Source organism: Doryrhamphus excisus, chromosome 22 (assembly GCF_030265055.1).
Source record: "Doryrhamphus excisus isolate RoL2022-K1 chromosome 22, RoL_Dexc_1.0, whole genome shotgun sequence".
Classification (NCBI taxonomy): domain Eukaryota; kingdom Metazoa; phylum Chordata; class Actinopteri; order Syngnathiformes; family Syngnathidae; genus Doryrhamphus; species Doryrhamphus excisus.
The window spans coordinates 5,124,649-5,147,133 of record NC_080487.1 but is presented as its reverse complement, the minus strand read 5'-3'; the positions used below and the strand labels follow the sequence as shown (position 1 = coordinate 5,147,133).

General features: G+C 42.0%; 3 protein-coding genes across 4 annotated transcripts in view; 2 read left to right on the top strand and 1 right to left on the bottom strand.

The window, feature by feature from the left end:
• The first annotated feature begins 390 nt into the window (after positions 1-390).
• zgc:171971 (uncharacterized protein LOC569690 homolog) lies at positions 391-5,790 on the top strand. Of its 2 annotated transcripts, none has more exons than XM_058062417.1 (9): positions 391-588; positions 940-1,202; positions 1,824-1,870; positions 1,966-2,108; positions 2,193-2,317; positions 3,236-3,314; positions 3,403-3,671; positions 3,747-3,899; positions 4,811-5,790. In XM_058062417.1, the coding sequence occupies exons 2-9, from the start codon at positions 1,014-1,016 to the stop codon at positions 4,940-4,942; spliced, it is 1,137 nt and encodes a 378-aa protein (XP_057918400.1). In that variant the 5' UTR covers positions 391-588; positions 940-1,013; the 3' UTR covers positions 4,943-5,790. The 2 variants fall into 2 exon arrangements, with proteins under 2 accessions (XP_057918400.1, XP_057918399.1); XM_058062416.1 differs by having other exon boundaries at positions 3,400-3,671.
• Positions 5,757-13,651, bottom strand: tfam (transcription factor A, mitochondrial). Its single transcript, XM_058062418.1, has 8 exons — positions 13,595-13,651; positions 13,391-13,498; positions 12,821-12,954; positions 12,631-12,701; positions 12,365-12,514; positions 10,541-10,636; positions 10,293-10,349; positions 5,757-9,538 (listed from the first exon to the last, which is right to left on the bottom strand). The coding sequence occupies exons 2-8, from the start codon at positions 13,474-13,476 to the stop codon at positions 9,281-9,283; spliced, it is 852 nt and encodes a 283-aa protein (XP_057918401.1). The 5' UTR covers positions 13,477-13,498; positions 13,595-13,651; the 3' UTR covers positions 5,757-9,280.
• A 2,429-nt stretch (positions 13,652-16,080) lies between these two features.
• The window catches only part of naglu (N-acetylglucosaminidase, alpha), an 11,608-nt gene continuing 5,203 nt past the window's right edge, over positions 16,081-22,485 (top strand). The window contains exons 1-5 of the mRNA XM_058061346.1: positions 16,081-16,618; positions 18,483-18,630; positions 20,250-20,396; positions 20,916-21,001; positions 22,103-22,359. Of these exons, the coding sequence (XP_057917329.1) occupies positions 16,203-16,618; positions 18,483-18,630; positions 20,250-20,396; positions 20,916-21,001; positions 22,103-22,359 (1,054 nt within the window). The 5' untranslated portion in view covers positions 16,081-16,202. The remainder of the gene's footprint in view (positions 16,619-18,482; positions 18,631-20,249; positions 20,397-20,915; positions 21,002-22,102; positions 22,360-22,485) is intronic.

Below are 22,485 nucleotides of genomic sequence, written 5' to 3'. Positions count from 1 at the left end.
CCCACTCGGGCTCAAAATATTCGAGCCACGACAAAGACGCTGATGAGCCACATTCGGCTCTGGAGCCATGGGTTGCTGACCCCTGGTTTAGTTGCATAACACACATGACTTACCATGTATGAAGTCAAAGACTGGTAGGTCGCATTTATTGAGTGCAGACAATCTTAACACAACATCGGTAGTATAAATTTGGTCATTAACGATTTCTTTATTTTCATGACTATTCACATTGTAGATTCTCTAAACTATGAATAAAGACACGTGAAATTATGTACTTAACTCTAAATATGTCTGTTTTTCCTCTTTTTTTGATGGTGCTGCAAACCCTCAGTGTTGTCTCTAGACTGTGATCATTTAAAATCAGTTCAAACGTCATTAACTGAAAAACACCGCCCTCTGGTGGCTGTACTTGTGAACTGTCTGAAAACAACAATGGAGGCTGAACGCGGTAGGATGTGAGTGTACAAAAAAATAGTTAAAAACGCGGGCTGTCTAGTCTAAATCTTTCACTCTGCTGGCTCGGATTTCTGGAACCACAAGTGACTACTTATACGGTGGTTAGACCAAGACGCCGGCAGGAAATACAAGGTAATGGCCGACTTAATATGCCCAACGCGTGCTTAGTTTATTTATTGTACAATGGAACATCATCGATTGCATTCTTCGTCGGACTGTTGTGATGCCGCGAACGTCGACAGTTGAGAAAATGCGCTGTGTTCAATTTGTCTGCCGTAAACAAACCCTCACTTGTCTACGACCATTTAATTGTTTTTTTTATTTACAACGTAGAATAGTCATGTTTGAAATGTTTTGGGGAACCGAAGAAATGAACTAAAAGGACATTTTGAGTGACATACGCAGACATTTTTGAAGGGGAAAATAAAAGACCGGATGTTTTACCTGTCCTTTGAAAATAAAAGCTGACTTCCTGTTTTACAGGACACTCGTTTTGAGAGGAGAAGATGCTCTCCGCCGCCTTGGTAGTCAATAAAATCGCCTAACTGTGCTGAATTATGGACACAAAGGATGTAGAAGGTGTTCCCTGTCCTGGTAGTACAAGTGAGGTTTGCTGGACTTTTCCAACGGGCCGAGGACTTCCCGGCCTTAGTTTCGGAAGTGTCCCCTCCCCCACTTCCGCTAGGAGACTAACCTCCCTCCGAACCCGGGACCTGACACTAGGGGGCGCCATAAAGAAAAAGAAGGTACTTTTCTCGTCTATTAATATAGACGTTTTAGCAACTATTAGCAATTCTGTATGTGTTCCACACCAAAAGGGTCAGGTGTGGAAATTACCACTTTTTTTTTTTTTTACTTTAGGCGAGAAGGCTGGTGACCCCATTGGACTGGTCATCTGTCAATCAAAGGGCACCTTTTGACAAATTACCATTGACTCTCATTAACACCATTTGCCAATGTAGAGTTCTCATTCAACTCATATTTATAGTAATTGGAGAAAATAATGTGATTCCAGGCTGCACTGGCGAATGAGTGGTTAGCGTGCAGGCCTCACAGACCCGAGTTCGATTCCACTCTCGGCCATCTCTGTGTGGATTTTGCATGTTCTCCCCGTGCATGCGTGGGTTTTCTCCGGGTACTCCGGTTTCCTCCCACATTCCAAAAACATGCTAGTTTAATTAGCGACTCCAAATTGTCCATAGGTATGAATGTGAGTGTGAATGGTTGTTTGTCTATATGTGCCCTGTGATTGGCTGGCCACCAGTCTAGGGTGTATACGAAGACAGCTGGGATAGGCTCCAGCAAATGAATGATGTTGTTGATGTTGAATTCTTTTAACAAGTTTGTTTTTCTGTGTTCGGAAAAAGAAAACGTATGAACCAAACATTCATGCTGTGAGGAAAAGCAAAGATGAGTAAGTAGCCGTCAGTATAAATAATAAATAATACATCCATGCGAGTATGTAGTGTGAGCCAACATCAAGTATGAGCGTTGATTGGTTGATTCCAGGCTAAAGGAAGAGATTCAAGTTGCTCCCAAAAGGAGGGCTGGGAGGAAAAGAGAGAACCGTGGAAGAAGAAAAGCAAAGCCTCAGACCATCCAGTCTCACTCCATCTTCGAACAGGGTCCTGCTGACACGTTGCGAAAATCAGGTAAATGCGTATGAAATAAGTCAACATTCAGCCATGTTGGTGGAGCGTCCGTGTGAATGTTAGCCTGGAACGTTCCTCCTCCAGGCTGGACTGCTGCTTCAGACGTGTGCGCCACCAACATCTCACCGACCTGTAAACCCGTGAAACAAGAAAGGAAAGAATCAGAAGAAGATGAAGACGAGTTGCTCAGAAAACTACAGAGGGATGATGTGAGTTAAAAGTACTCCAAATACCCTAAAACAAGGGTCTCAAACTCAATTTACTTGGGGGCCACTGGAGCTCGAGTCTGGGTGAGACTGGGCCGCATCAGGTTTTCCAAAAAAAAAAAAAAACGCATTTATTATAAACAAAAAATTTTTAAAAACTTTGCTTTGGTTCCAATTTTCTACAATAAAAGCACTGATAAAACATTCCACTGTTCTCAAATATCTTAATTTTTATTTTTCTACACAAAATAAGATGAAAAATAAACAAACAAATCAAGAATAAAGAAAATCAATCAGTAATAAATAAATATAATAATAATAATAAAACAGCAAATAATAAAAACTTAAGAAACCACATATAGTTGGTGGGTAGACAAATTATTATTTTCAGATTAAAATGAACAAAGCATTATTAGAGCCCTGTAGACATGACAAAACACGACTATAGTCACATTTATACTCTTTTTATTTACAACATATTGCGCAACTGCAGCGTCTTGAGACACATGCTAACTCGCAAACTAGAGAGCTAGCGACCTAAACGGTAGCCTTCAAGTTATTTCCTTTAAACTTAAATAGCCAAAAACTTACCACTTCCACACGGATAGGGAGGATAACTATTAACAGTTATTTAACCTTTAACATGAACATTAATCAAACGTAATAATTTTTTCTGGGTACATGATACCATACAGCATCCATATCAAACTTGCGCGGGCCGCACTAACATTAAACTTTCATATCAAGGCGGGGGCCTCAAACTAGTGTCCTGCGGGCCACATTTGGCTCGCGTGCCGCATGTTTGAGACCCATGCCCTAAAAGGAAACACATCAGGTCATCATTGATCAGCACAAGTATTATAAATGTGATCTGGATAGCATATTGATTCAAATACATAATTAACGTGTTTCCACATCCAGTTCTTATGTGATCCCAGTTTGAGGAACGACGCCAAGCGGAAACCCATCCAGTTGCCTTTGTGTGGGACCGGCACAACATGTGAGAAAACAACGTTCACGCCAACACTCGACATTGCACGCCTGGCACTTCACAAAGAGCTAAATCTTACTTCCTTATCTGGAAGCAGGTCGGGAAAAGACTCCTCTTCTCAGACCGCCGCCCGGCGGACCTCAGGGTAAAACAGTCCACAGCAGAACTGAGCAGCCATCTTTGGCAAAGAAGTTGCAGGATCTACGCCTGTCCGGCAGCGAGGATCTCTTCTTCATGCAGTTACCTGACTGTATGCCTGCCAGAACACAACAACAACAACAACAAGTTGACGGCGGTCCTGAATCCAGGTTTGGGAAGGTTGGGAAAAAGTCAGAAGACAAGAAGCCTTGGCATGGGAAAAAGCAGGTAAGTTATGAAGGGAAACCATATTTAGTCTTCATACGTATCAAGTTGTTCTCAAAGAAACCTTGACCTTTTCAGGAGTCCTCTCCTGTGACGCGCTCGCCGGTGCTGTCGGAATTCTCAGAGGGACACCTGGGTAAACTTCAAATCAGGAAGTCGGGGAAGGTGGAGCTGAAGCTGGGCGATATTGTCATGGACGTCACCGATGGAGCTGCGTTCTCGTTCCTTCAGGTAGTTGGCGATGTCGGCTCTTTTTAGCTGTTTTTGTTGGCACAGCGGTCTAGTGGCAGACCTCACAGCTAGGAGACCAGGGTTCAATTCCACTCTCGGCCATCTCTGTGTGGAGTTTGCATGTTCCCCCCGTGCATGTGTGGGTTTTCTCCGGGTACTCCGGTTTCCTCCCACATTCCAAAAACATGCTAGGTTAATTGGCGACTCCAAATTGTCCATAGGTATGAATGTGAGTGTGAATGGTTGTTTGTCTATATGTGCCCTGTGATTGGCTGGCGATCAGTCCAGGGTGTACCCTGCCTCTCGCTCGAAGACAGCTGGGATAGGCTCCAGCACCCCCGCGAATCCTGTGAGGAAAAGCGGTCCAATCATCACTATTGTTATCCCTGACGACAATTTGGTGCGCGCAGGGTTTAATTGCCATCTTTTTCATTAACATAACATTAGACATGATCCAATCCAAGCATTGGATTGTTCATTCATTCATTCATTTTCTACCGCTTTTCCTCACGAGGGTCGCGGGGGGTGCTGGAGCCTATCCCAGCTGTCTTCGGGCGAGAGGCGGGGTACACCCTGGACTGATCGCCAGCCAACCACAGGGCACATATAGACAAACAACCATTCACACTCACATTCATACCTATGGACAATTTGGAGTCGCCAATTAACCTAGCATGTTTTTGGAATGTGGGAGGAAACCGGAGTACCCGGCGAAAACCCACGCATGCACGGGGAGAACATGCAAACTCCACACAGAGATGGCCAAGGGTGGGAATTGAACCCTGGTCTCCTAGCTGTGAGGTCTGCGCGCTAACCACTAGACCGCCGTGCCCATTGGATTGTTTTATTTTGAAAAACACTTTGATATGCCCAGAAGCCTGAATTGAGTGTTTTGTCCTTGACGTTTGCAGCAACTGGTGTCAGTGAATCTGTCGGATGGCAAGAACGGACACATGATGGTGTTAGGAAACGTCCAACACAAAATGGTCTTATCTCCCAACTTTCAAACTCTCGTGGAGCAGTCTGCATCCCAACCGTCCTGATGTTGGATGACGAGCACTCTATTTCGGCAGCTTGGTGTACCGGAAATTTACATCAAATATTTGTCCAACTGTATTATAAATGTATTTTCTGTATGATTCTAATCATGTTTAATATTTTGCACATTGCTGTGCAGGGAGCCCAGATGTCATACACAGTAATTATACCCCCCAATAAAAGAATGGATCTGCAAATAATGGGGGATAGCTTCATTGAAGTAAAAGTTATACTGTACTTATATAGAAGCCAGTTTCCGCCACTGAAAGAAAACAAATATCCCAATGGTAATGCTGTCATAAAGGTGAGGTCAAAAGTGGAAATTCCGAGATAAAAAGATAATGAGTACAAACTGCACATATGAGTGCCATGTGACAATGCCAGCACGTGTCTCATTATTTGGACTTTTTTTTTTAATCGCTTACCATTGGCAGAAAGGTGCTTCCATTGTCCCCCGGATGAGGCTGCACCAAATAACGTGGAGAGACCTTCCTGTTACTTCGCTCTTGATGCATTGCTTTTGGAGAGCATTTTTTACATTTGTTAACATGGACGTTTATGTAAGAAAAACGTGTGTTTGCTTCTGTAAATGCTGACAACGCCGTGTGTGTTTCTAGGGCGTCCCAAACATTGTTAAAGCTATTTATGTACTCCCAACAGTAGAGCAACCGTTTGTTACCTTTTAATGACAGTAGTGGGTTTCTACTCTGGACTGGGTTGCCTTTTATCACTTTGAAATGAAAATATTACTGATTGGGACACCCCACATGCTTTTTTATATTTACTTTTTCACTCTCCTTGCTTGTAAGGTTCTGTGCTGTATAAATACACATTGTTCTTGTCTTTACCTCCACACGGACATCCTGGATGTCATCATGTACTCCTGTTGCAAACACTTCATCAGCTGATCAGACGTTTAAGATCATAGCCTTTAGGATTCAGTGTCATAATCTAGATAAAGGCAAAAAAAGTGACCATGGTCAGATTATTGAGCTGCATAAGCAATAATACTTCAAAGATTCTGAGGGCTATGGAACAAGAAGTTCAAGTGGTAGACGCCAAAAAATGTCACAAAGGAGACAGTCCTCAGCCCGGAAGAAGGTTGTTACTGGGACTAAGTACAGTCCATTAAGTAGCAGACGGCATCTGTGAGAGAAGGATTTTAAGAACAAAAAATTATCTTCGAAGGTCACAAAATTGCCTGTTTGGAATTTGCATGAGAGCACCAGACATGTTTATTCTCTGAGAAAAAAAATAGGGCTGTGACGGAGATGCCACCTGAGATGTTTTCCACACGGCACAGTGGAGGGGCGGCATCATGATCCTTCCATGGAAACATGGCATTTCAGGTTGTGCAGGGGCGTCCAGAGGGAGATGGCGGTGTGGGGGATGTTGCAGGGGGGCATCCCTCATGACACATGACACAATGGCCGCCTGACAAAGGACTTCTTCCAGAGGAATAAGCTCACTTTGGGACCGTCCTGCATGTTCTCATCTAAATCAAATGGAGAAGATTTGAGGATGGATGGCAAGGGAAGTTTACACAAATGACAGTGGATGCCCTCCGTGAAGACATCTTCACCACCTGGATCAACATTCCCACTAATGTGGACACACTGGCATCGAGCATGACCACAGCAGTTTTTAAGGTGAACAAGTTTTTAAGGTGGCACAGCGACTCACTGACTCCCCTTTTGAATATGTTATTTGCATATTGGGGTATTTTGGAGCTATGGTCTTAAACGTATGAGATAATGAACAGCCTTTCCCTTTAATGCCTTTTATTATCACTCCCATTTCTTCTTTTAGCATTTATAGCAAATGTAAATTTTTGCAATTTGTCTTAATATTTTAACCAAGAACTTGGAAATCATGGTATGATGTTTAAGGCCGTTTCTGATTTCATTTTCCTTCCATTCTTTCCCTTGATTGCGACTGTGGCATTGAATATTATTCATTCATTCATTCATTTTCTTCCGCTTTTTCCTCACGAGGGTCATGGGGGGTGCTGGAGCCTACCCCAGCTGTCTTCGGGCGAGAGGCGGGGTACACCCTGGACTGGTGGCCAGCCAATCACAGGGCACATATAGACAAACAACCATTCACACTCACATTCATACCTATGGACAATTTGGAGTTGCTAATTAACGTAGCATGTTTTTGGAATGTGGGAGGAAACCGGAGTACCCGGAGAAAACCCACGCATGCACGGGGAGAACATGCAAAATCCACACAGAAATGGCCGAGAGTGGAATCAAACTCGGGTCTCCTAGCTGTGAGGCCTGCACGCTAACCACTAGACCACCGTACCGCCGCATTGAATATTAGTTTCATTAATTTCCCCATTACCATAAGGCTGCATGTACGCTACGTGTTTATTCAAAGAGAAAATACACAAACGGTCACTCGGGTTATATTCTACTCTTAACAGCGACGGGATGCTAACGGGTGTGACATCAAATCATACACAAAAGTACAAAAATATAAAAAAAAAAGTAGACTTGAAAGAGTTAAAGGAAAACGGAGAAGCACGCCGCATTTGAAAAGTAATCTTCCTGTGGATGATTTGGATGGAAATGCGATGGAGAAATACTACAAACCTTACAATGCACAAGTAAAATGGTGCATCTAAACAAGCTTATGGTACAAAAATCACTCTTAAAACTAGCTGCACGTTTGATACAAAAGGGCCCTGCCTGGCTTGTTTACATCACAACCTTTTAAAGGTGAACTTCATTTGACCTTCTCCTAAACCTTGAATGTTCAACACCCCGGTGTCACCCATCAAGCCACCGGTTCTAACTCCTGGTTCAGTTGGAATTGGTATTTAATTAGTTCACATTTTGAGACCAAGGCTGCACCTAACAACTGATTAACATCACCTCGCCGCCGCCATGATTGAAACAGGATGTCAGAGCTTCGAGGGCCACCAGCAGGGAGGCTGCAAGCGTCACAAAATGTGACTTATTTTATATCACGTTATTTTGAAATGGACTATTGGTATATCGGTATAATGTACTCAGATCCACTACAAACAATAATAGCAAAGTCATATTTTCTGGAGTATTGATAATACTGGGCGGATTGGTTGTTTGATTTCATGAGTTGATGATCCATGCTAATTAGACAGTTTCGGGCTGGCATCTGCTTGAACAAATGATGTTCTGCAAAGAATGTCCCATGACCAAAAACGATCAATGAGGTTGGAGGTAGACCTTGAAAATGCAAAAAGAAACAGGAGTGAGACAAAAACTACATGCAAATACTTGTATGCAAACAAGCGACAGACTGTTCATCAGCTGATCAAAAGTTGAAGACCAGAGGGAAAAAAACATTCATTCATTCATTTCAGAAGCGGGGTACACCCTGGACTGGTCGCCAGCCAGTCACAGGGCACATATACACAAACAACCATTCACACTCACATTCATACCTATGGACAATTTGGAGTCGCCAATTAACCTAGCATGTTTTTGGAAATGTTGGAGAAAACCCACGCATGCACGGGGAGAACATGCAAACTCCACACAGAGATGGTCGAGGGTGGAATTGAACCCTGGTCTCCTAGCTGTGAGGTCTACGTGCTAACCACTCGACCGCCCGTGCTACATATCCCCAGATAATACAAATAAAATATTGAGTAGTTGTAATTTGGTCATGCTAGATGCCCGTGTGTCCAAGAGGTTAGTGGGGATGTTGATCCAGGTGCTGAAGATGGCTTCACGGAGAACATCCAATGTCTGGGACTGATGTCCATTTTTGTAAACTTGCCATCTGATGGTTATTGGAACTGCACTCTGCAGCGTCTTATCTTGTCAGACAGCCAAAGGGATGCTCCGAATACCTGACAGAAAACGACATAGAACCCACGTTCCGGCTTCCAAAGGCTGGGCTCTTCAACGTCTGATCAGCAGATGAACAGCCGATTTCACTTTAATACAAAAGAAACAAAAAGTGTCTCACTTCCATTTCTTCATTTTGCATTCCGAAGCTCTACTTTGAACCTCCTTAAGACGAAACAGCTCAAATGTCGATTCTTGTACTTTTGATGTGCACAATGGCCAAGTGTCCCAATACTTTTGTCTATGGACTGTGCATGTTAAACCCGCTTATCCTAAAGATTCTTTAGTAACTGCTTGTCACATGACTTGGTCAAAGCTCTCCAATGGACTACATGTGATGTTTTGGATGTCTACTGAACCAAGGAGGCGTTTCATTGGTTTTTGCGTGAAGTGTTTTGGTTTTTGTTCTTCCAATTCAGAGGATAAACAAAGAGAAGACATGCATCATGGGAACAGTAGTCTACAACACCTTTAACCACAGACTCCACTGATAAACCAAGATTAAGTCTTCTTTGTCTTTCTTTTTGAAGCGCTGCCTGGTGCCTTCATAGTGGTTGCCGTGGATGCGCCTTCGGCAGTGGCGGGCCTTTTCGCCTCCACTTTCTTTACCGTCTTTGACGTTTTTGCAGCTTTTTTCTTGGCCGACAAAGTCAGGTCTCTGATCAGATCTTCTCGTCCGATGTCCACCATGTGGTCCTCCCATGACTTCATCTCGTTCTTGTAACGGATTTTGTCATCCTCCGCCAACTGTATGTACACCTAAGATGGCAAACAAATACATGACCCACAGGGCCACATATTAATTTCATTTCTCAAATACGGCATCGCTACCGTAAATAATACCTAATATGGACGTGGATTCAAGGGATAAATGATAGCAATAAAACAGCAACGAATACGCAACTGTATAATTTTTTTTAACAAATATAACATTCATTCATTCATTTTCTACCGCTTATCCTCACAAGGGTTGCGGGGGGTGCTGGAACCTATCCCAGCTGTCTTCAGGTGAAGGTACACCCTGGACTGGTGGCCAGCCAATCACAGGGCACATATAGACAAACAACCATTCACACTCACATTCATACCTATGGATAATTTGGAGTCGCCAATTAACCTAGCATGTTTTTGAGATGACCGAGGGTGGCATTGAACCCTGGTCTCCTAGCTGTGAGGTCTGCACGCTAACAGGCTGTTTTTGTGATGTTCAATGTACCTGAATGCATCTGGCGTTCTTGTACTGAGAATGTGAAAGAAAGGAAGAAGGAAGTAGAGATGTGGGCTGGAGATACATACTACATATATAGTGTAGTATATAGTGTATATCTAATTGTACTGCAGTGTGTGGTCAGGTCAGAATGAAGTTCTAAAACAGTGTCAGCCTCTGAGTGACCGAGGACGCTCCACTGCGCTATGACCATACACCCGTAGGACCCAAGACAGTGCTTGCTCTCGTGCGCATGCATTAATCACGCAAAACAATTTAATGTAATTAAGGAAATAAATTTGTTACCTGCTTCTGAGTGCTGATGAGATCCCTCCAGTCGTCAAACAGAGACTTCATCTTTGCCTGACAAACAAACAATAGCATCAAACATAGAAGACTATTAGTGTATGTTATGCATTGTGAACTCACTATAAAATGGGGGTTTACAAAAACTGCTGCAAATAGGAGCTGTTTTAGATGAATCCAACAATGGTGGCAGTAAAAGCATTCATCAGAGATGAATAAGAGTCTCTTGGTGGGTGCTGAATGCTGACCTGTGTGGTGGTTCCTTTGGCTTCCTCATAATGTTCCGACATGAAGATGTTGAATGGTGAGCGGGGGCGTTTGGGCTTCCCCATGTTGGTTAACTCCTACATCACACAACATAATCTTCAATGCAGGGCGACAATCATTCTGGCTCAAATTCACAGTACATATTTTGGACCTTCACCCCCCCCCACCCCCACCCAAAGTCAGCTGGGATCGCCACGCAAAGGAATGACGGGTGAATTCCTTATTTCTAAACAGAAAATTTTGGTAAAGCATAGAAAATGTTTTTTTTGCGACCTTCTAAATACTGTTTAACATTATTAGAGCCCTCCAGACATGCAGGGCTCGACAATAACGTTGTACCGATGGCCCGGGGCAAGTTAAAACAAAATTCGGGCAAGTAAATCCAATCATTAATATTCCCGTCGGGCAAGTGCACTTTAGCATGCCGTACTGCCAAGAGTTTTTTTTAAAGCGGTTCTTGTTGGGTGTTGGTAAAACACGGACTGCGTAATTCCGGTGGTAATTTGCAAACCAATCCTTGCAAATCTTGAAATGGACCAATCAGAATCGTTTATTTAGACCGCGGTCCGTAATCCACAATCCGCGTTTTACCCACACCCGTTCTTGTTCGCGATCAACCAATCAGCGATCGTTTTACTAGGAAAACATCTATCATGGCGTCCCTGCCAACATCGTCTAATTCTTCAACAACTTCTGAAGGAAAACACCAAAAAGTGATGAAACAGTGCCTCCTAAACAAGTATTTTATTAGCGGCAGCAAATCAAATGATGGCAAAGGTGAGTGAATCACATTGCTGTGACAATTTGAAGTGGTCACAATGAAACACCACCCATTAGATCCAATACCAAGTGCTGATTTTGCACAAGCTACAAAATCTAGCGGTTTCATTTCTCTGTGTATTTTTCTCACCTTTGCTTCACAAATTATTGTTTGACTATTGAGCATTTTTTCTGAGCATTTCTTTCTAAAAACACTTTACTAGTACACAAATGTGTCAAATGTTTCATTGAGGTGTACAACTTAAATAAATATCACTGCTTACTACGACTACCATGTGTAAGGTAGCATGGCTTGCCATGTTAACATACATCTCCACAAATTTTCAGACATTCCTCCAAATACAATGCATCAGTACTATTATCTGATGAATTATCAGCATATATTGATATATGATATCATTATGGCAGTCTTTTCATTTTACATGGGGCAAGTTCGGGCAAGTAGTTCTCACCTTAAGGATTCCCCATGGGCAAGTAATTTTTGTTTTTAACGTAGAGCCCTGACATGAAATAACACCCCTATAGTCACTTTTATACTATATATATATATTAAGCCACAGCTGCATGAGTACTTATGTGTTAAGTTATTATTATGATTAATAAGCCGCATCGGTTCGGACGCCTCCCTGGTGAGGTGTTCCGGGCATGGCCAGTAGGGAAAAGGCCCCGGGGCAGACCTAGGACACGCTGGAGGGATTATGTCTCACAGCTGGCCTGGGAACACCTTGGTGTCCTCCCGGTGGAGCTGGAGGAGGTGGCCGGGGACCAGAGAGTCTGGGCTTCCGTACTGAGACTGCTGCCCCTGCGACCTGGACCCGGATAAGCGGAGGAAAATGGATGGATGGAAGTCCCATCATTTCAAACATCACCCCTCACTCTCAGGCGTTTTTTTAAAATTAATTAATAAATGATCGCCATTTCCTGGTTGAACTTGTGTGTGCGTGCATGAAGACCATGGGACTGTTCCTGTTTCTTTCTTTCAAAACCACAGACCTGGAGAACTTTGAAGCGCTCGGCTTGCTTACCCGCTTCTTGCGGATGGCTTTCCTCTTGGCCCTCCTCTGCCTCTTCTCTGTGACCTGTTGCTGGACCTCTGCAGGGGTCAGCTGGGCCTGGTAATGCTCCAGATCAATCTTAAACTGTTCCTGCTCCCGTTGAAAGGCATCTTCAAATGGCTGTCAAGAAGAGACACCACACATACTCATTTATTTCTGCTTATTTTATGGTCAGTAGGAAAAATGTTTACATATTTAAACCAGTCGGAGGGCAAACAGCATTGAGGAAGAAATACCTGTTTCTGCTCTGGGGTCATCGCTCTCCATGCCTGGGCAATTTTACTGACCATAACTACTTGTTTTAATTCTGAAGGAGAGAGAATTAGTATCAGTTTGATCCGCAATTCTCAGTGGAAGCTGCAGTGACACAAAATACCCACAAATGTCCTACATGACCTTAGTGTGTTTTCAAATGTTGCACCTTACCTGGGTTCTGTCTTGCCATTAGCGGCTTCTGCTGCATGACATATCTCATGTATCCATTGAGAGGCCTCTTTGGGGGGCCGCCGGCTTGGGTGCACAGGCATTTTACCGGGTTGCTGTACGCAGCTTGGACCACTCTGGCACATCAAAAATGCAAATAGTATATGATTAGGTAAGGAAACTAAACAAGGGGATTTATTGGTGATTGAAGCGACATGGATTGCACTACCTGGCAGCAACCACTAGTAGTGCTGTTGGGTCGATCTCAACTACTTCTATAATCTGATCTTACCGTTGTTTTTGGTATTCGCATCATTTTTCTTTTGCATGATAATTGTACACAAAATTATTGTTTTAGTTCCTCGCACTTATGGCGTAAAATATGATTCATGGCCACACTGTAATTACACACCATGATAACTTTCTTATATACTCTAATACCTATGCAAAGTATATTTACACGTTTTCACCAAGCACCAAAACACCAAATATGAAGATTTTCTTTTTTGTCGCCACTCGTAGTAGTACTACTTCTACTACCGACTGACGTAGTAAGTTGAAGTAAATAGCTACCTTGCCAGAGTGCTTGTGCATGTGAAGACACTGAAGGACTTCGCCAAAAGGCTAACACTTGCTGTCACGAAGCTCAACGGAGCCATGCCGGCGTTGCTTATACGTTAACCGAAGAGAAAATAATCAAACAAAATAAGCCGTACGGTGCAAAAATATCACAAGGTTAGTATTTGCATGCATGCATGAGTTATCATTCAGTCCTACTAGCGGTGGACACGCAGATAGAGCTTCAGCAAAAGGCGCCTTCACCCTCCACCGGTGGATTGTGGGTAACAACTCTTCTTCTACTGTCATTGTCCGTGGCGAGCAATGTTGTGGTGAATTACCGCTATCTACAGGAATAAAGGAGTATTGCAACACCAGCGGATAAAACATACTTGTAGTAGGGACTACACTGAGCAGTTAAATAAATAAGAAATAATAAAAAAATAAAAAAAAATATATATAAAATAAACCAATTAAATAAGAATAAATAAGAATATGCTGAAAATGTTCTAAATTGGCATATACACTACCTCCAAGGAGAAATCAGGTGATCAGTCCTCACGAGTTCATATAGAGCAATAACTCACGAGATGACACGATGCACGAGATTGGGTCCACAAGACGAGACGAACTCTTTACATTCATAAGTAAAAATCCCAAATATGATGAAAAACAATGTTTAATCAACTAAAAAAAAAATCAGGTGCATTTCAAAATGTTTATTGTCCCAAAAATTAACATTCCAAGACATTATTGAAAACATTTTTCAGACCAAATAAACCATTGTTATGATAATACATATAATAAATAACATATATACATACATAACACAATAATATTGTCTTTGTCTATTCATGTCAGGGTTATCCAGGTGTATCAACAGAAAATATGAAAAAGTCAACATGAGAAAGAGTTGAGCCGACACACACACTAACTTCTACCGTTGCATCCGCATCTGCGACACCTTGATGCATGTGTGTCGGCTACCATGGGGCCTCAGTGATGCTATGATTTGGTGATTGGCAGGTCAAGGAAGCAAACAAGTACTATCCATTTCCTGGTGCAAGAGGCTATACTTGCAGAAAGTCAACATTCGGTCCACCAAGTCCACACCACCCATGTTGGTGGTGTACTCTGCAATGGCCTGTGGACTTGACACCTGGACAAAGAATTAGCATAATAGCTCCTTTTTAATAAGAAGTACACTCACTTTTCCTCTTCCCATAAAAAGTGCATCCCATAAGATGTCCAAATGTCCTCCATGGAGCACACAGGGAATTAATTAACTTCTATGCCGTGGGTAGGAGATATTCAGGTCTACAAATGGCCTCCAGAGTGGACAAATACTGGAAGTCAGAAGGAACATATACACCATCCTATGTGAAGATTACTCTTTGGATCAAAGGTCAAAGGTCTGCCCAAGATTGTTTGCTCCTTCTAGCGTGAGAGTACTTCAGGAAACACACCCATAAATGTAAAATAGAACCCCCGATAAATGAGAAGACAACAGTAAACATCAGTTTGTTTGTAGTTGTCATTTGAATATTTGAATATTTCCATTAGGAATATTTGGCCACATCATAATTGTCAACAATAAGAGAGTGTAGGAAATAAAATACTAGTTTTACTAAATCAAATCAAATCAACTTTATTTGTATAGCACTTTTCCTGCAAAGAAATGCAACACAAAGTGCTTTACAGAATTAAACAATTTCCATAATTAAAAGGAAAAAACAATGAAGCAAAAAGAAAGCCCCTCCTTCCCACCCTCCATACTAGACCCACACACACACACACACACACACACACACACAAGCACACAATCACACACAGTAGGGAGACATGGCATGGCACTGAGGAACAAGGAAACGCCACCTTTGGGGCCGTCCAAACTGGGAGGAGCTGCAGGCCGTGCCATCGGAGGACCAGCACCCGGGCCTCCCCGACTCCGATAGACGGGCGGACCCCCACATTAAAGGGAGGAACCCCCAGCCGGCCGTGTCGAAGGGACCCAAGGATGGCACCCCCTCAGCAGACCCGAACAGCCCCCAGTGTGGAGGACCCCCCCTGAGGAAACACTGGAGTTAGAAGCTGAAGACTAAGAGCATAAAATAGGACTAACAAGATAAAAACAAAACACTGGAAATAAAAGCTGAAGACTAAGAGCAAAAAATATGACTAAAAAGATAAAAAACAAAACACTGGAGTTAAAAGCTGAAGACTAAGAGCATAAAATAGGACTAAAAAGATAAAAACAAAACACTGGAGTTAAAAGCTGAAGACCAAGAGCATAAAATCGGACTAAAAAGATAAAAACATAACACTGGAGTTAAAAGCTGAAGACTAAGAGCATAAAATCGGACTAAACAGATAAAAACATAAGAAAACCTTAAAAATATTAGTTAAAAGCCTGATTAAAAAGGTGCGTCTTTAATCTTTTTTTTTTAAACTAGTGACTTCTGTTTTGCAAACTTTGTAAACTTTGCCACAGAACCAAAGCAAAACAAGCCAATAAAGAAATTCCCGATGGACTTGAATCAATCACCAAGTTTAAGGCTTTCACGTGCTTTTTATTCAGGATAAACTGCTCACCTGAAACCTGAACGTTACTGTAAAATGCATCATATGACCGTTTGATCACATGACAAAGTTTCCTCCGTCCGCTCATTCCGATTGGGTAACTTGGTTATAAAACGACAACCAGGAACTCTTCTGATTGGCTAGCAGATCACCTAGAACGCAACGCTTCCTGGTCAACTACAAATGGAACAATCAGTCTTGTTTTAAACCTGAGCTGCGGTGGGAAAAGCCGTCCTGAGGGCTCGAGATGTTGCCTTCAAGTGATCGCAGCCTGGCTGTGGTGGTCTTGCTTTGTCTGTGCGCAACAACTGCGACGTGCACGTTTTCCACTCTCAACCATCTCAAGCCGCAAACCAGCGACAAGACGCAGGGCAGAGCCGTGATCGCTTTGCTGAGACGCCTGCTCGGGAACAGATCGACGGAGTTCATAGTCGTCGTCAACAGGAACCTTTCCAACGACAGCCTGGACGTGTGCGAGCTCAGGTCCACCAAAAACAACAAGGTCGTCGCCACCGGTAACACCGGAGTAGCGGTGGCCTCAGGGATTTATAACTACTTGAAATACTTCTGTAACTGTCACGTTTCCTGGTCCGGTGACCAGCTGGATCTACCTCGTCCCCTGCCGAAGCTGTCCGGTGTCCTCCGCATCAACACCCAGCACAGGTCGGTGACCCCCCCGGCGTCTGCGCACGCACTCACACGCCTGGGTTATTATTGTATGCTATGACACGGTACCACGTGATTGTTAGGTAGTACTTTAGGAGTATACTGAGCAATATTTCATCTTCTTCCTTGGGATATACCAAGGGTGTCCAACCTGTGGTCCGCATGACACATCATAACAATATCATTTAACTATTTAAGTTGGACAATCTGCAGTCATTCTATGAATAAAGTCAAAAAGAAAAAGATGAAAAGTTGGAATTAAAAAAAACTTTATTAAGTCGTAATATGAGAAACGGAAATGGTTGTTTGTCTATATGTGCCCTGTGATTGGCTGGCCACCAGTCCAGTGTGTACCCGACCTCTCGCCCAAAGACAGCTGGGATAGGCTCCAGCACCCCCGCAACCTTCGTGAGGTTAAGCGGTAGAAAAATAATGAATGAATAAAATGGGAATAAAGTCGAAAAATAATAGCAAAAAGTCGTATTCTAACGAGAGGAAAGGTTTTGTGAAATATGAAGACAAACTTGCAATATTATGAGAAGCATTTTAGGAGCATACAGTTGAAATTTAAAGAGAAAATGTGTTTCTTTGTTTAAAGTCATAATACCATAAGAAAATGAAGTTGTAATTAGGCTGGGGGGGTCAAAACATGATAAGACCAAAATTGACAGACATTACCGTATTTTCTGTTGGCTGTTCCTGCGACTTATAAATGAAAAAACTGTTTATGTTCCATAAACACTGGACACCTTTTCTGTTCATGTTTATTTTTTTTGTGTAGCTGAATAAACATTGTGTTCGCATATCTTACACTTATTCAGCCTGTTCTCTATTCTTTTATTATTAGAATTTTTGCCTTCCAAGAGGACGTAATGTCTGTTTTGGTCAAGTAGTTTGTCAAATAACTTACCAAAAAATTACAAAAAATGCCACTTATCTTCCAGTATGACTTATGTATGTTTTTTTCTACCTTATTATGCATTTTTGGCCTTGTGCGACTTATACTCCGGAGCGACTTATAGTCCAGAAAATCCGGTATTTCAGAATAAAGTAGAAATACTTGAATATAACAAGAAAAAAGAGCCAAGCTGATACTTGATCATGTATACAGTATCTGTACTGTACTGTACTGTATTCATGTATCATAAGGCTGAAATGCAGCATTTTCATTTTTCAGTATGTGGCCCTCGCTGGGAGACAGTTTGGGTACTGCGGTGTATACTATATTGCACAGTATTCCAAGTGGAATATCGGATCATGTGGTCTTAATTAGTGCTCCACTTGTAAAGCCAACACAACCTGTTGAGGGTCAGGGAGCCTATCCCAGTGGACTTTGGCAGAGACCGTTAAGGCGACGTCAAGGTGCGTGTTTATGAAATTCCGAGTAGCCTGAGTCCTTCCCACCACCCATCGGAAACTGAGGCAAGATTCAAACATCAAGCCGCTGATACGGTTTCAGTTCACGTTCCATGTGCTGCGACATCCGAGGAGTCTCGGTCCCCGCCTGTGGCATCTCGGCACATCCAATCCATGAGCGCTCGACAAATGGAGCATTGTAACGCATGACGTTTCATTGTTTACTGGGGGCACGATGAACACTTGCGGTGCTTTTGATTGGCGCATTTCTGTCAATGAACTGTTGTGAATTAGAGCCGCATCAGCTCACTCCAGCTATGCCATGTGTGCAGACTGAAAAAGCCATGTGAAGCATGGCCAAGCGTGGCGCCCTTTTCCCATGACTATATAAGAAGTAACAAATCCAAAACACGCCATTGTTTCCCCCTACTGTCCATGTTTGCACAAACGCACCCAAACACCAGCCCCCTTGTTTGTCACTTAACACGACATGTCATGTGTCCAGGTTCCGCTACTACCAGAACGTATGCACTGTGAGCTACTCCTCCGTGTGGTGGGACTGGCCAAGATGGGAGAGGGAGATCGACTGGATGGCGCTGAATGGAATCAATCTTCCTCTGGCTTTTACTGGCCAAGAGGCGCTGTGGCAAGAGGTAGGAGCAGAAACCAAAAACCTCACTAAAAAACATACCGCCCTCTCGGCACCCTTGGGGCAAAAACTTGGCCTACAGACAAACTGCTGTGAAATTATCATTAGGGGTGGGGCATACCTTGGTATGAAGAGCCTTCTAGACATAAAATAACACCCCTATAGTCAGCTTTACACTCTTATTAACCCAATATAGTAGACATGACATGACATGGAAAACCCTTTTTTATGACCTTTCACTTTTTACGCAGTATAGTAGACGTAATAAGAAAAAACAAGACATAAAACCGACCTTCTAAATGTGTTTAGTAATATTATTAGAGCCTTCTAGACAGAAAATAACACCCCTATAGTCATCTTTACACTCTTATTACCCAATATAGTAGACATGACATAGAAAACCTGTTTTTATGACCTTTCACTTTTTACGCAGTATAGTAGACATAATAAGAAAAAATAAATCCGACCTTTTAAATGTTTTGTAATATTATTAGAGCCTTCTAGACATAAAATAACACCCCTATAGTCAGCTTTACACTCTTATTAACCCAATATAGTAGACATGACATGACATGGAAAACCCTTTTTTATGACCTTTCACTTTTTACGCAGTATAGTAGACGTAATAAGAAAAAATAAGACATAAAACCGACCTTCTAAATGTGTTTTGTAATATTATTAGAGCCTTCTAGACAGAAAATAACACCCCTATAGTCATCTTTACACTCTTATTACTCAATATAATATTAATTACTATTAGTCCTACATTTATTTTATCAACATATTTAGATTTTTGTAAGGGTTTTAATGACTTAAACAATGTTCACATGTCAATGTTAGCATGCAAACACCTAAGTGCCAAATACCAAAAATAAAATTATATTAGCATGTTACCATTAGCATATTAACATATGAATAACGCTTAGTGTCTGCTTAAGTTCATATTCGTGAAAATTGAAAATAGCAAAAAATGCTAGTATATTCATGTTGGCATGCTAGCAATGCTTCTTCTTTCTCTTTTGGCTTTCCCCTTCAGGGGTCGCCACAGCAAATCAAATCATGCTAGCAATGCTAATACACTAATATCTAGCATAATAGTGTCTGTCTATGAAATTGGCTTGAAATGCTACTAGGCTTATGTTAGCAATGCTAACAATGTTAACATGCTAATGTAAGAACACCTTGCATGGTAGTGGTAAGTCTTATTATATACTGTACATATATACTGTCTATATACTGTATGTGTTTACCCATGAAAATAGCACAAAATGCTAGTATGCTAACATGCAACACATATAGCGTGATAGTGCAGTATACTGGGATCACCCCAATAATTGAAAAACCCATTCTGAACTTTTGAAGTTAATTTGAAGACAAAGAGACAAACAATCAATGGCAAAGCATAACTGATATGAAGTGAAGAAACCTACTTACAGTGGATGAATGGTTCCAGCTAAGATCCTGCACAGAACCCTCAAGTTCCAGGGCCTGGGGACCAGAGATGCTGCAAGAAAACAATGCTCATTATTACTTTTGGTAGTGTGATTGTTACTTTGTTGAAGCTGTCAACAAATGATCCAATCATGTGTACCTACTGTATATGTCTTTCTTTCTTCCTGTCAGGTTTACCGTGCCCTTGGTTTAAACCAGTCAGAAATTGAGGAGTTCTTCTCCGGACCAGCGTTTCTTGCATGGAACCGAATGGGGAACATGTTCAAGTTCGGGGGACCTCTGCCCCAGTCCTGGCATGTGAATCAGCTCTACCTCCAAGTACTGTCACCTACATACAATTATTCAACACTTTTCCAAGTACACGTGTGTTCAAAGTTAGCACATATAATATTACATGTGAATACATTTTTGGAAAATAGGCCATGCAATGAACATTTGTATATTTGTAAAATAAATACGATTTAAGTTTAAAATTGTCACTCTACAGCAGTGGTCCCCAAACTAAGGCCCGGGGGCCGGACACGGCCCACTTCCACATTTGACCCGGCACCCTGAACAATAAAGCATGTACATTTTTCTGTCATAGAACTGGAAATGGTAACCTATTGTGATGTGACTACAACCACACTTTGCCCCAGTCATAGAACATAAACAAACAAACTACCCTGACCCTGGCCCCCCTTCAGAGGAGGGAAAAGTCATGTGGCCCTCACTGGAAAAAGTTTGGGGACCCCTGCTCTACAGTCAATAAATAAATGGCTGTGCAAAGTTGCTCCCATAGTTTGATTATGTAGTTGGTCATATTACCATGAATTTACCAGAGTTTTCTTTGGACAGTTCAACATTTTGGAGCGAATGAGATCTTTTGGCATGATCCCAGTGCTGCCAGCCTTCTCTGGGAACATCCCTGCGGGAATCCTCAGGTAAACAAAAATGTGGACACATGCTTTACAAAGTTAAATAACTGCCGGGTGTTGGTTGGTTGGTTATGTTATCACTGGTATGATCACCGGTATCACTGTGCAGTAGTATGTATTTTTTTGCCTACATTAAGTTGTTCAATTCCGGGCATTTTGAAAAAGATGATTTTGACTGATTTTTCAAGGCTTATAGAATATTGTGTTCTCTGGCTATATAAAGACGGAACCCACCAAAATCCTACCTTTTTTTTAACCTGTTTTCTGTAGGTAAGTTTAAGGAAAATATCAGTTCCCAACTAAAAAGGGGAGAAAACCATCTTTTTGTGAAAAGATACATGTCAAGAATAACTTTGTACACTGCTATACCAGTGTGTTCTTAGATGCAAAACTCCATGCCGAGCACTGCTGCCACATTTTGGATGTTTTCATGACAGTGACATCCATTAGTGTGCGGTTGCATCATCAGCTCTTCTTGCCTGCCTGTAAAAGACATGCAGTATAAATACATCCAGAAGTTGGGCTTCTAAAAAGTATAAAAGTCTTTGGTGTGAGTGAGCATTTTCAAGCATTCAAATGGCTAAATGAAGTATAATAATACTACTATAAGGCACCCGGAAGGTAGTCTTCTTTGTGGGCTGTAGTTGAATATAATACTTGAATATTGCACAATATAATAGCTGTATTTGTACCGATTGTCAGGTCGTCTGCCAAATAGTACCTGAAGATGAGTAATCTTCAAAATAACAGCTCCAGGCGAGTCATTGCTTGACAAAATAAACCTCATTTAGATTGCCTGACTCACGCAGATCTGCCTTTATGTTATTTATGTAACCACACAGCCCCCCAGGACAGTGGAAAATGAATATGGGGTGGTATTTAATGCTATATGATAGTATTGAGTAGCGTAAAGGTGACTGTAGTGATGTTATTTCATGTCTGATAATGTTAAAAGTTGTATTTAGAAGGCTTTAAACAGGTTTGTAATCTGCAGGGGATCAATGAATTATAAAAGGTGTACTTTTGATGAGAACATTTTTGATAATATGGTTGCCTTTCCTTGTTATTCCTTGGTAGCTTCACTGCAGTGATGGTTGTACATTGCAGGTTGTATCCAGAAGCCAATGTAACACGGCTGGGACCCTGGGCTCACTTCAACTGCAGTTTCTCATGCTCCTACATCCTGGATCCCCGGGACCCTCTTTTCCTCCAGATTGGATCTCTCTACCTGTCCCAGGTGGTAAAGCAATTTGGCACAGATCACATCTACAACACCGACACCTTCAACGAGATGACTCCGCCTTCCTCAGACGCTGCCTACCTGTCGGCAGTCAGTAAGTCTGTCTTTGCCTCCATGACTGCAGGTGAGCTTTTTTTTTGTTTTCTTACATTTTGTAAATTGTGTGTATTTTGTGGTTATTTGGTTACAGACTCTGATATTTCAATTTTCGCAAAGTAGGATTCAGTATTATGTAAATACAATATTTTTG